This window comes from Zalophus californianus, chromosome 14 (assembly GCF_009762305.2).
Source record: "Zalophus californianus isolate mZalCal1 chromosome 14, mZalCal1.pri.v2, whole genome shotgun sequence".
NCBI classification, from domain to species: domain Eukaryota; kingdom Metazoa; phylum Chordata; class Mammalia; order Carnivora; family Otariidae; genus Zalophus; species Zalophus californianus.
In genome coordinates this window covers 45846361-45858965 of record NC_045608.1, presented here as the reverse complement: position 1 = coordinate 45858965, position 12605 = coordinate 45846361, and the positions used below count along the sequence as shown (strand labels likewise).

General features: G+C 47.0%; 1 protein-coding gene across 5 annotated transcripts in view; it reads right to left on the bottom strand.

The window, feature by feature from the left end:
* The window catches only part of CABLES1 (Cdk5 and Abl enzyme substrate 1), a 112131-nt gene that overhangs the window by 54404 nt on the left and 45122 nt on the right, over positions 1–12605 (bottom strand). For 4 of the 5 annotated variants that reach the window (XR_003516936.2, XM_027576365.2, XM_027576364.2 and 1 more), the window contains exons 2-3: positions 8910–8981; positions 3617–3709 (exon numbers count right to left, since the gene is read on the bottom strand). Coding sequence is in view for 4 of the 5 variants with exons in the window: in XM_027576365.2 (XP_027432166.2) it covers positions 3617–3709; positions 8910–8981 (165 nt within the window). In the remaining variant the exon portion in view is untranslated. Of the gene's footprint in view, positions 1–3616; positions 3710–7711; positions 7908–8909; positions 8982–12605 lie in introns of those variants that run through there. The other variant, XM_027576367.2, reaches the window with a different exon arrangement.

Here is a 12605-nt window from a genome sequence, read left to right as displayed (position 1 = left end):
ACAGTTCCGAAGACTGAAAGTCACTTAAAAGATCTCTCTACTCACTTACCCAACAATTACCCACTGAGTTAATGAAACAAAGCATATAAAGTACTTAGAGCCTGGTACCCAGTAAGCACTCAATAAATGTTACCCATTATCACTTCATGATCCATGTATTTTATAATCCCTTTTGGCCATGTGGTTGCAGCCACAAGAATCCACCTCATAGTCTGAACGTTCTGAGATCTGTCTTCCTAAAACCCAGCCAAGCACCGCTGCCTTTCACAACCATCAAGTCCAACACAACTTTCCCATTACCAACCTATGTTGTGTTTGTGTTACACCAGAAGTGGAACCGGAGCATGGCGGCTCCCCTCATCACGTCCCCTAACTGCGAGGAGATAAAGCACCACGCGGGGCTGGTCAAGAACTCATGATACCATCTGGTCCCAACGGTAGAGCCGAAGCTTCCATCACCGGGTTTCTAACCTGTGTCCAGGCCGCAGCCTTCAGCCCCACCTGGCTCATGGGTCTGCAACATGACGCCGAAACACGCCGAGCTTGGTGCTCTGCACTTTATCCCACACAGAGCCTTCCGGCAGGTCCCCCAAGGCCAGCTGCACAGAATTCACTGATTTTGAAGAAGGTGAAGATAGGTTTTCCTTCAAGAAGATTCCATCCTCCATCAGAACCACACCTTTTATTTAAGGTGCTCACCTCTACTTCAGACATCGAGATTCCTCTAATGTCACAGAGAGAAGTGGGAGAACACGAAGCTGGCCGGGCCCCCAATGTTTGTTTCTAAGCCGCTACCCCGACATTGCTGATCATTACGTCCACTTGAGTCTAATGCAAGTATTGTCTTTTATCACATTTGGTTCTCAGTTTTTATGATTTTTCTCCTTCCTGTCTTAAACCGTTTTTCATATTCACAGGTTGGGCACTGAGGCCCAGAACAGATGCTCCCCTCTCCTGGGGTCAGCTTCACTAGTTCTTGCTGAGCCTGGAGCCCCAACCCCCTTCCATGTTGGTGCCAGTGACACACACTCAGCAGGCCTGGGGACGGAGCAGCCTCCACTCTGAGGTCTTCAGGTCCAGAGCAGCAAGTGGGCGCTGGGTCCGGCCTGCAGTCTTGAGTCTGGTGTGCGCTAGTTGAAGATCACACGGACACTTGGGAGCTGGCATAGCCATGAGTGGGAACCGCTGTAGGACTGGGCCTGGGGACTCTGAGGGCCCCTTCTCAGTCTCCTTCCCCGGGTACAAGAGGCAGGATACCCAGGGCATTCCATTTTCAGTCTAGACCTTCAAGCTCTTTAACGAATACCTCCAGCCTTTGCTGTAAAGCCTCATTCCTTCCCAACCCCGGCAGGCAAACCCAAGCTCGATCCGCGCTCCCAGAGAACGCACCCTCTGGTGTGGTGCCGCGCACGTGCCTCAGTACACCCTAGATGGCAGAATCAGAGACCCCTGACCATGCACCTGCCCCTCCGAGAGCACGACCAGGATCCCTCCTCCCCACTGCTGCTGGACTACAGCTCATCCACGCACCCCTCTATTAGGACAGTGTCATGCCTGCTGCCCAGCTGTGGTGGGGGCAATTCTTTCCTTTCTCAAAAGGCTGGGTCACATCCTCCCACTCATCAGCTCTTGACCACAATTTCCTTCTGTCGCCTCAGAAATCGTATTTTCTTCCTGGTGTCCTCTCAAGTTCTTTCATCTATCTAAGGACAATCCAGCCTTACCAATAACCCAGAGGAAGAAAGGAGAGCACCTCTCACCTGGGCAGAGACAACTGACTGTGGCACAGCCCATAGTCTGTGGTTCCCAGAGCAGCGCTTAGCTTGCTTTCCTGCCCTAAATTCCAGTTCTCAGATCTTCAGATAAGCTAATAATCCTTCCTGGCTCCCTCTGAAAATTCCCCAGCAAAACTGCAAGCCACTGCATGCCTTCTGGACTGTTTACGCTGCTCCTGGGTCAAGGGTGCGCTGGGGAGGCCACCTCTGTCCTGTACGCCGGCAATCCCATCGGCCCAAACGTCTTAGTAGCTACATCCTCTCACTCCCACACCAGGCCAGGTGCTTCGCTGCCGCTGCATCCTCCGCAGCATCAGCACCACCAGAGGTGGGGAAGCCCACTCATCTGGCCCACTTCTTTGGCTTTGTCTTGATTTGATTTGGGAATTAAAGGCTATCTATGTTTATTTTATGGTTAAGGAGATTATGACAAGAACACAAATGTAAATAAACGATGAGTAATTATACTAAAAATGGCATGAGTGAGGTTTCAGTTCAGTAAGAGCCTCAAAAGAAAAATAAAACAGGACGGTTCAGGGAACAAGGCACAATAACTGAGAATGAGATTAAGTGAGAGAAACTCAGAGTATTCTCTTTAACAGATGACAGCTGGGTACATTTTAACTAAAAACTCTGTATTTAAAATAGGAATATACACCGACTACACAAACCCTCGTTGATGAGGGAGCTCAGTTCTGCTATTCTGAAACCACTCAAAAGCTATAAAATTATGTTCCTTATTTCAGTTGGTTTAAAAAATAGATATTAACTTCAAGAAAACAAGTCTTTAAAAAATGTAATCATTAGTGTTATCTTTCGGGTTGTAGAGCGTGTATTTTATACCAGATTACAGACAGGTAGGCTGGGCCTCAGTCAGTCCATGCGTCTAACTCAAGACTTTTTAGCAATTTTCATTTGATATGGATTAGAGATTATCAGTGGGGGCTATATGGGTTTCTGTAAATCCGGAGGCACTAAAACAAAATGGTCTCTGTGGAAGGACCTCTGCTCTGGGGTGGTGTCTCTGACTCTCCCGCTAACGGGAAACTGCTCAGCAGGTCACAGGTCAGTGGGGAGGAGCCATCACTAAAGGGTACAGAGCATCAGGGATCCTGAGAGGTCTTGGAGCTCTGTTCCCGTGCTGCCGTCAGGCTGCCGTGAATAGACTCATTAGCCCTTCCAACAGAAGCATGCCCGTGACAAGGATCTGATCTATTCGTCGCCAGGAGTTTTAATATCAGGGTTACGCAAATTTCAATCAGGGTCATTTTCATTTAATAGCACTTTCCAAAAGAGCAATGGAAGAGCAAGAGAAACGCGTGCTCCAGATGTCGGCAGGCCCAGGAATCCGAATCGGCGCCCAAAAACCACCTGCTGGCAAAGCTGCCATCCTGCTCTCCTGAAGAGTCATCAGAGAGCACCAAAGCCAAGTTCAGGCACACACTGGTGGGGTATTTACGGACCAGAGCATACAGCCTTAGTGAAAAAAAGGAAATAACACGCAACAAAGCAGAAAAAGAAAAAAAAAAATGCAACTTTTTCTGTTCGGTTTTCTACGAAAATGTATTTGAGTGCTATTAAACAGTCCCTTTGTAGGCACCCTGAAAACCTCACTGAATCTTTGGCCGCTATTGAGAGCATCATTTTCTATAGACTTCTCTGGGTGATTCTAGTGCGAGTGGGACGGAAACAGTCTGTTTGGGAAGGTTCTGTGAGGTTCTGTTCATGTGAGCAGCGTAGGCTTCTCTGGCCAGGCCAACAGTCCCCTGCTCCCATCGTCACTGGACACCCCCCGCCCCCGCAGGGAGGCTGGAGGGGCGGTTCTCGATAGAGTGTGATACCTGCCATTCCTGGTATCGTGCTGCCGCATGTTCTTGATAAAATGAATCTTCTTAAAGTTCTTTGGTCTGGGCGAACCTGAGAGAGTTCGACATCTGAAAAATAAAGTCATTTCAAAAACACGGTCAGTTGCCCACAGGACAGCTGAGACATCTCCACACAAAGACAGGAAGGAAGACCAGACAAATGGTTTGAATCACCCCGAGGATAATGAGGACAATACGGCTGGAAGAGAGGAAGCTTAAAAAAAAAAAAAAAAAAAAAAAAAAAAACACAATGAAAGACAACTTCCTTGATAATCCTGATATGGGTCTCTGGAAAGCCAGCTAATGAAAACTATTGTCCTCACAGTTACAATAACATAACCTACATGGATTCCAAAGACATTATTCTTTCTTGTCATCTTAAAAAGAATCCTCCTGTATCAACACCAGTAACGGGAACAGAAAACTGTGAATTTAAAGAATTTACAGGGGGAAGAAAAACATTGGAAAATTTAGTTTAAAAGCAACGCCAGATCATTTTTCTTCCGTAGCAGGACTCTGGCCTGCACCACCTGGACAGCTGCTTCAGTGCTTAACTTGACTATGCCTGGAAGTCACGGCTTTACTTGGAACAAGCCACTGTTTTCTCTTTCCTTTTTTCCCCAAGATACATTTTTAAATGAACATTTGTTGAACAAATGGACTGGGATTCAAATTACTTTTTTCCTGGAATATATGACACTGCTTGCCCTACAGGACTAACAGAACACACCACAAGCTAGAAAGATCTTGTTTGTCTGTATTTTTTTCCAAGTTACCTGGCAAATTCTAAAGTTATACAACTGCAACAGTAAGAAAAAGGGCAAGAAAAAGAAATCAACAAATAAGAGTAGGAAGTTTGGTCTTGTCTTGAGAAAGGGAGCTGTGATGTCTCTGTTTGGGTTTTTGCTACCAATTTTTTTGTCTACTTAAACCTTTCTGACCATTGGCCCCAAGGACTGGCTCCTGCCATGGCGTGTGGGTACTGAGGACATTAAGCTTCGAAGAGTGAGTTTTGGAGCAGCAGTGCCCGGCTTCCCAAAGCCACACTGAGCTCTGGGGTAGGGCCACCACCCGAGTTCAGTCAGTTCTGAACTTTGAGGCTTCTGGTATAAGACTAACAAGATGACCCAACAAGGAGGTACAGTTGAAGGCAGGTGGGCCGTGGGGGCATGCTGGGGTACAGGACTGGGAAACGGGCAAGGTCACAGACCTGCACAGCAATTCCAAGGGCGCAGCTCAAGGGAAACTGGGTGAAGTCCCTGGCCCAGACGTCAGGTGTATGTTCCCTCAAGCCCCCTTACCCACCCTCTAATAAAGACCCAGTTTTCCTAGAAGCCATCCCCTGGGAGTGCTGAGAATGAATTTTTTTTTTCCTACTTGGGAAAAAAAAACATACTGAAGTGAATGAGTGCAAGCTAAAGCAAAGACATGGTATATTTGGTAGCTTTCATTGGGAAAACGGGGCTCCCCAGTCCTTGGGTCTAGAGAAGGGAAAGTCCCGCTTCACGTCCACCACATCACGGCAGGGTCCATGGACCATGCAGAGCCCATGTGGCCCTGTAAGACATTTCAGCAGCAACCACAGTCCTCCCTGCCTCTAGCCCCAAACTCACCAACTCTGCCATCCTGACCTATCACTAGTAATAGTTCAGATCCCTCCTGGCCTTGTTGTGAGGATTAATTGTAATGACATATACAAGAGATTCATAAACTGTCAAGTGACGCATTCAAATACAAGCATTCACATTCATACATGTGTATATACATGTAAATATCTGTATACAAATCTTGGTGTTGTGATTATTAACAGACCATTAACCACAAAGCATGCATATTTTGTTATTATTTGCTTCCTATATTCTTAAAATTGTAGCTGTCACCAAGGGTCCTGAATTCTTGGTTTTAGAATCTTTTAAAGACCTGTATTTAGTCAATGTTTCCCGTGGCCTTCAGGCAGGGTTTGAACAGACAGCACCCATCAATCCCCCTTCCCACTGCAAGCTTCCAAACTCAGATTTAGCCTTGCCGAGGTCCAAGGGCATGGAGCCTCACTCTGCCTTCTTGGGGCAGCTCTCCCGAAGCAGACCTAGGACCCCAAACTGCCTCAGTTCTACCTCCAAAATGACTGTTTGAGTCTGCAGGCCACCCAAGGTCCCCAAATGTCTCTCACAAACAATGCAGAAGGTTCTAGAGACATGTAGCCACTGGAGAGAAGAGAATCTCTGAAAGCATAAGGCTATGCTTCCATTGGTTTCTGGTTAGGGCCAAGTGTCCAGAAGTGTCCTCACACCCTTACCTTGCTTCCCCTCAAACAGCAGAGCTTCCTAAGCCAGCCAGCCAGAGGACAGTGGCCCAAGAGCTGGACTGTGACAGGTTAGTAGGTACTCTTGCCCCCAGCAGCCCAAAGCTGGTACGGATCCCAGCCCAGAGGAGGGAAGACCTGAGTTTCTCTCTGCCTCCCGTGCCGTTACCCTTCAGGTTTGCGCACAAATATTCCCCGGCCTTCTGCTAGAACTGGAAGTCAGCAAAAGGGCCACAGGGGATTGTTGGCACTCACAGGGGGAGGAGGAGGTACCGATAATCACTGAATGGTGCAGCAGCCAACACCCATCAACCCAGACAGGCCGGAAAACAGAGGCAGGTGGAGATGGCTGGCACATTTGCCACCACCAAACTGAGGATTTTCTGGACACCTCGTAGCAACGTCCTGGCTCCTTAATACTAGGATACCAGGTCACCAACGGGCAGGTGGACAACTCCTTAGTCTAAAGGCTCTCATTATGAATGCTTAACTCCTGGAGTTCTAGGCAGGTGCAGGACACTAACTTACTAGCAAACTGTGATGTGCAAGAGAAACCAAGACTTTAAAAAAGAATGTATCAGCACCCAATTATAAGGGCATATACTACTAATCTAGCCCCTCCTTTAGCAAGTTGTTTGTTGTCTTGCATTTTTTAAAGCATTCAACTAAACCACCAGGGAATCTAAGAAATGTTTTAAAAGAGAACTGTGGCATTAGCAACCATTGCCAAGGAAACTGGAAGACCGAGCACTCAGCTTGTGGCAGGTTAAGCAAAGAACGAATTAATTTCAGTATCCATTTAAAAACATACATCTTAAGTGATGCAAAATTAAATTAGGATAGAATTAAATTAAAAACTAATTTAATGAAAGATTAGCTCTTTCTTGTTAGCACTGATTACAGCATACACTTAATTACGCAAAAGGTTTTTAATAGATGCCTTGCAGCCATTTGTTCAATGTGCTGAGTTTAAAAACAAGCTGGGCTAATAGCCTTCCGCCCCCACAGTTCCCAAAACACTTCAGTATCATTACTGGTACATTCATTTCACAAAACTGGGAGCTGGAAAGGACCTCAGAGAGCAGTCAATTTGCCCTCCCATTTTACAGATGGGAAAACTGAGGCCCCAGAGAAGCTAAATAAAATGTCTAAGGCCATGTAACCAGTTAGTAGAAGAATCAAACCAAGAATTCAGGCCCCCAGACTCCCAAAGGAATATCCCTTCTGCTATGCCATGCTAACTTTATTTCCTAGGAATAAGTACATTTCTAACTTAGTTAGTTGTTACTTTTAATTCTATTATAGTTCCACACAGCATTACATTAGTTTCGAGTGTACAATATAGTCATTCAACAATTCTGTACAACACCCAGTGCTCATCCTAAGTAAATACTAGATCTTTTTTTTTTAAAAGTCTATTAGGTAAAATAAAGCCTTCCCAAATTGCCCAGATTGCCTTGGCTTCAGACTTGTTTTTTAAATTTTATATTTACACAAGATTTGTTGGAAATTAAGTATAAATATTCTGTAAGTAAGAGATGGATAAGTTATAGCTAAGGCAGATAAGCTCTTTCTACTGTGCCCACTTATAGTATCCGGCCACTGAAGGGTAGAGGGCAGAGGATCAGCTGGGTGGATTCTGGGAGGAGGGTACAGAGGTGACGACGCGGCACGTGATCAGACACACAGCAGGTAGCTCCTCCTCGCCCTTCTCCTCCCCACCCCCCTTTAACTACCTGAATCCCTGAGGACAGAGTAACATTTTTTACCTGGTTTTCCTTGACTCACAGCTACCACACTGCTTTAATTGACACCTCTCACAGACTCTCGAAACACCAGAAGCTTTCAAAAAGACTTCAAAAGTGGAAATCGGACTGGCTGGCCCTGACTTTGTCTTTGGAATGACATCAGCAGCAAGACTCAGTCACCCAATACTCTCGATCAGATCCGCTGTCTGTCTATGCTCCACCTTTCATCCAGGTGGTCAGTGGACAGGACTAACCTGGGAGTAAAGCCCAAGGTGGGGAAGGGGCGGGCTCCACGATGAGAGAAGCCTCCGTCCACAGCAGCACTCTCTTAAGCTCAAAAGAGGAGCCCACACTTCCGAGTCCTGGCCAGGGGCCAAAGCACGAAGTGTGCAGACGTGGATACCGGAAGCTGGTCGAGCCAATGGGAGCGTACGTTCTCCCGCGGGCCTCCCTCGGAGCAACCCGCGCGCATGCCCTGTGAAGCCGTGGCGCATGCCCTGTGAAGCCACGGCGCCTGCCCTGTGAAGCATCCGCATCCCATCCTGGCTTGGTTCCTTCTGCCCGAAGAGCACCCCGCAACCAGACCAGCTGAGCGGCTGTGAAGACTAAAGGAGATGTGCTGTGCGAATACGGTCTCCTCCACTCAAGGAGGGTCAGGGAAGACCAAGGCACAGATGGGGGTCGGCGGTGAGGTACAGGATGAGAGCAAGGAAAGCTGCCGGAGGCACGGCACAGCTCAGCCAACTGCTGTCACCCAAACACCTTGCGAGCACCTCCCCAATCCCAATGGAGAAATCACTTTCAGCCCCCAAGGAAGCCCTCACAGCTATCCTAATTGAGTTTCCCCAGCAACTAGTGATGGAGTCATGTGGTAGGCACCTGCTAATGAAATCCAGGATTGTGATCACTGTGTCACTGCACCTAAGAAAGCTGGGACAATGATGGTCTCGTCTTCATCAAGCAGCAGCTTTGACATTGAAAAGGAAACAGCACCCAAATCCACCGTGCAAACTGGGCTTTGCCAATACATAATTGAGATTTAATACTGCTCTAGTGGTCCTCAGGCTTGGGGTTTCCAAACTATGAGTCTGGGGATCAGGCCATCATTTAAAAAATTTAATTCTGTACATCAAGGACTTAAAAAAAAAAATCAGACTTTGGCTGTCATATTGTACTGCAGGCCATTTACATACACATAAATACACCAGTAAAAACTTACCTCCGTAGAGGGGCATTCTCCTCAATATCTTCCAGAGTCTCCAAGGATGACCTCTGGGAGATGAGGCGACGTCTGCAGAAAGAGGGAAGAAAATCTAGAAGTTAAAAACCTCATTGTAAAATGGATCACGCATTTCTGTAAATCTAAAAGTTCTAAAAAATAAAGTCTATTAGAAAAAAAAAAAGACTGGACAAAAGCTGTCTTTAAGAGGCTGCCATTTTCCCAGCCTGCACCCTGAATGCCAGGCCCATCTTGCCTTGCTGAATTCTGAACATTCTCCCTGGTTAATAGTGCCACTTTATGTTGATCCTTTTAATGCTGCAATTTTCTCAAAAAAGACAAGATGCCTCTTATTTAACTTGGAAACTGTGTGCAGTTTTTCTAAAGCATTAGATAATACTGTTAAGTATTCAAAACCCCGTGGTCTGAACCAGGTTAACTGATAAATTTTAAAATTGTATTAAATAAAATCTCAAAATCATTAGGATGCAATAAAAAGTTATGGTCTCTGGATGGCCATGGTTTCAAAAGCAACTAGAAACGAGGAAGACATTACTCCTTTGGGAAAGTTTCTCAGAGACCAGTAAGAATAGACACCAGGGCATGATGGCAAAACATGGACTCTTCAGGGCTGCTAAAGAATTGCAAACCACCAGCCAAAACCTCCTGAATCTAGTTTCTTTTGCCAGATTAAAATAAGAACAGGTCCTAGTTAACTGAGGATATCTGTTATAGGGACCAGGGTGGTGTGCAGAGGCTCGTAACTTTACAATCAATCCATTTGAACGAAGACCATCATTTCATAGTAAATGGTTTGGCTGAGGAAGTAGATAGAAAAAAATCCGATTGGGTTTTTATCTTGAAAAAAGGGGACTATAGGGCGCCTGGGTGGCTCAGTTGGTTAAGCGGCTGCCTTCGGCTCAGGTCATGATCCTGGAGTCCCGGGATCGAGTCCCGCATCGGGCTCCCCGCTCAGCGGGGAGTCTGCTCCTCTCTCCAACCCTGCCCCCTCTCATGTGCACTCTCTCTGTCATTCTCGCCCTCTCAAATAAATAAATAAAAATCTTTAAAAAAAAAAAAAAGAAAGAAAAAAGGGGACTATAATGCGAAGGATAAGCCTATTTCATATTACATTTGATAAAATTAGGCTAAAGACATGCAATTATAACCATGTTCTAATTTGTCCTAAAGAACAACAACAAAATGAAATGAGTGTTCTTTCTTTGGTTTTGTGTGTACTTTTTCTGACCAACTACCCTGGAACCTTTTGCTTTATGTTTTACTTTTAATAAGACAATCAGAAAGGTCATTTTTGCAAACGATTCAAGGGCTTCATCAATTTTCTAAGTGCCTTTCTTAATCTTGATATCAATTCCTTTCCAAAAGAGTCATCACACCCCTTCTTTGTTCTTCATTGGTAAACTGGTATTCTCTCAGACCTTCATTTGTCAATGTGGGAGTACCAAGAGTTCTATAACATTACCTCCAGTGTCTTCATGACACACTGGATCATTTGCAAGATCTGCAATGTCCCTCTGCACTTAACTTACATTGAATTTCCACTTCCATAATGTTCCCAGATTTCTAATAGTCAGCCAGACCTGAGGCAATGGTTGTGGGGAGACATGGGTCTTACCTGAGAGGGGTACACGGGGGCCCAAGGGGGTGGGACCTGATTTTATAGGTGGTGATTTTGTAGGTGGCCAATTCATTAGTAAGTAGGGCTGTCCTGCGCAGCTCTATAACTCCAGGGAGTCGGCTACACCAGGACCCCTGTGACAGCCCCTTGCAGCTGTGGCTTTGACCTGACCAGGCCATCAGTTGAAGCACAGCCCTTCCATGTACAGAGTCCCAGGCTGGGATAGAGCAAATGCCCAGTCAGTCACACTCCCACCTGTCACTGTTCCTAGGGATCGGGGCCCCCACGGTCCCCAACGAGAGAAAGGCGCAATTCCACAAGCACCATGCATGCTGAGTCAAACAAATTCAGATTTCGGTCCTGGGGTTCAGAGGCTTTGGAGTCTTAGAAAACTCCTTAATCTTTGAGCCTCAATTTCCTCATCTACGAAACTGGAAAAGGAGAATAAGAAACAGAGACAGATTCCCTGGCACAGGGCAAAAAATGATGGGTAGCTACTGGGTTTTTTGTTGTTTTTTTTTTTAAGATTTTATTTATTCATTCATGAGAGAGATAGAGGGGGGAGAGAGAGAGAGAGAGAGAAGCAGAGGGAGAAGCAGGCTCCCACGGAGCAGGGAGCCCGATGCGGGACTCGATCCCAGGAGCCTGGGATCGTGACCTGAGCCGAAGGCAGAGGCTTAACCATCTGAGCCACCCAGGCGCCCCGCTACTGGGTTTTTGACAACACTCCAGTTCCCCCCACTGAGGCTGCACCCTGACCTGACACCTCCCCCACCACCCCCTCATCCTGGCTCAATGGACTGGGATCAGCCTGGCTGTCCTAGCTCTGGCCCCTCCTCCAACCCCAGCCAGTAGCAAGGTCACCCCAAAATGGCTTATGCCTGAACCCACCTGAGGCACACACTCCTTTGACACCTACACCCTCTAAGAAGAACTGCGTGCCACCTTTGCTGATGCACTGGCCACCTGTAAAATTAGTTCCCCCAGGCCTCCTCCAGCATTTGGGGCTGCCTCCCCGCCCCTCCAAGAACAGCGTGGCTGGGACTCCAGCTGCAAATGCCAAGTGAATCCCATGGTGAACATACAAGGCCCTGGCATGTAGCCTGGGACCCCAAAGGCTCTCGTCCAACACTCAGACCAGGATGTTCACCCTGGAAAAATAGGTCCATTCACAAAAGCACGTAATCCGACAATTTCCCTATCAAAAAGCTGTATCCAGCTCTTCCTACACCAGAAAAGAAAGATGCTTACTTGGAAAATAACCAAATTAGAGGGGCACCTGGCTGGCTCAGCTGGTAGAGCATGCAACTCTTGATCTCAGAGTTGTGAGTTCAAGCCCCACGCTGGGTATAGAGATTACTTAAAAATAAAATCTTACGGGGCGCCTGGGTGGCTCAGTCAGTTGCATGTCTGACTCTTGATTTTGGCTCAGGTCATGATCTCGGGGTGGTGGGATCGAGCCCTACGTCCAGCACAGTGCTCAGCTCAGTCTGCTTCTCCCTCTCCCTCTCCTCCTCCCCCCCACTCATTTGCACTCTCTAATAAATAAATAATCTTAAAAAAAAAATAAAAGCAATCTGTATGCCCAAGGTGGGGCTTGAACTCACAATCCTGAGATCAAGAGTCACATGCTCTACTGACTGAGCCAGCCAGGTGCCAAGGATTTGTTTTCTAAAAGCCAGTACAGGGGCGCCTGGGTGACTCAGTCGTTAAGCATCTGCCTTCGGCTCAGGTCGTGATCCTAGGGTCCTGGGATGGAGCCCCGCCATCAGGCTCCCTGCTCAGCGGGAAGCCTGCTTCTCCCTCTCCCACTCCCCCTGCTTGTGTTCCCTCTCTCTCGCTGTGTCTCTATCAAATAAATTTTTTAGAAAATCTTAAAAATAAAAAATAAAAGTCAGTACATCTGGGGTGCCTGGGTGGCTCAGTCAGTTGAGTGTCTGCCTTCAACTCAGGTCATGATCCCAGGGTTCTGGGATCGAGTCCCATATCAGGCTCCCTGCTCAGCTGGGAACCTGCTTCTCCCTCTGCTGCTCTCCCTGCTTATGCGCACGCTCGCT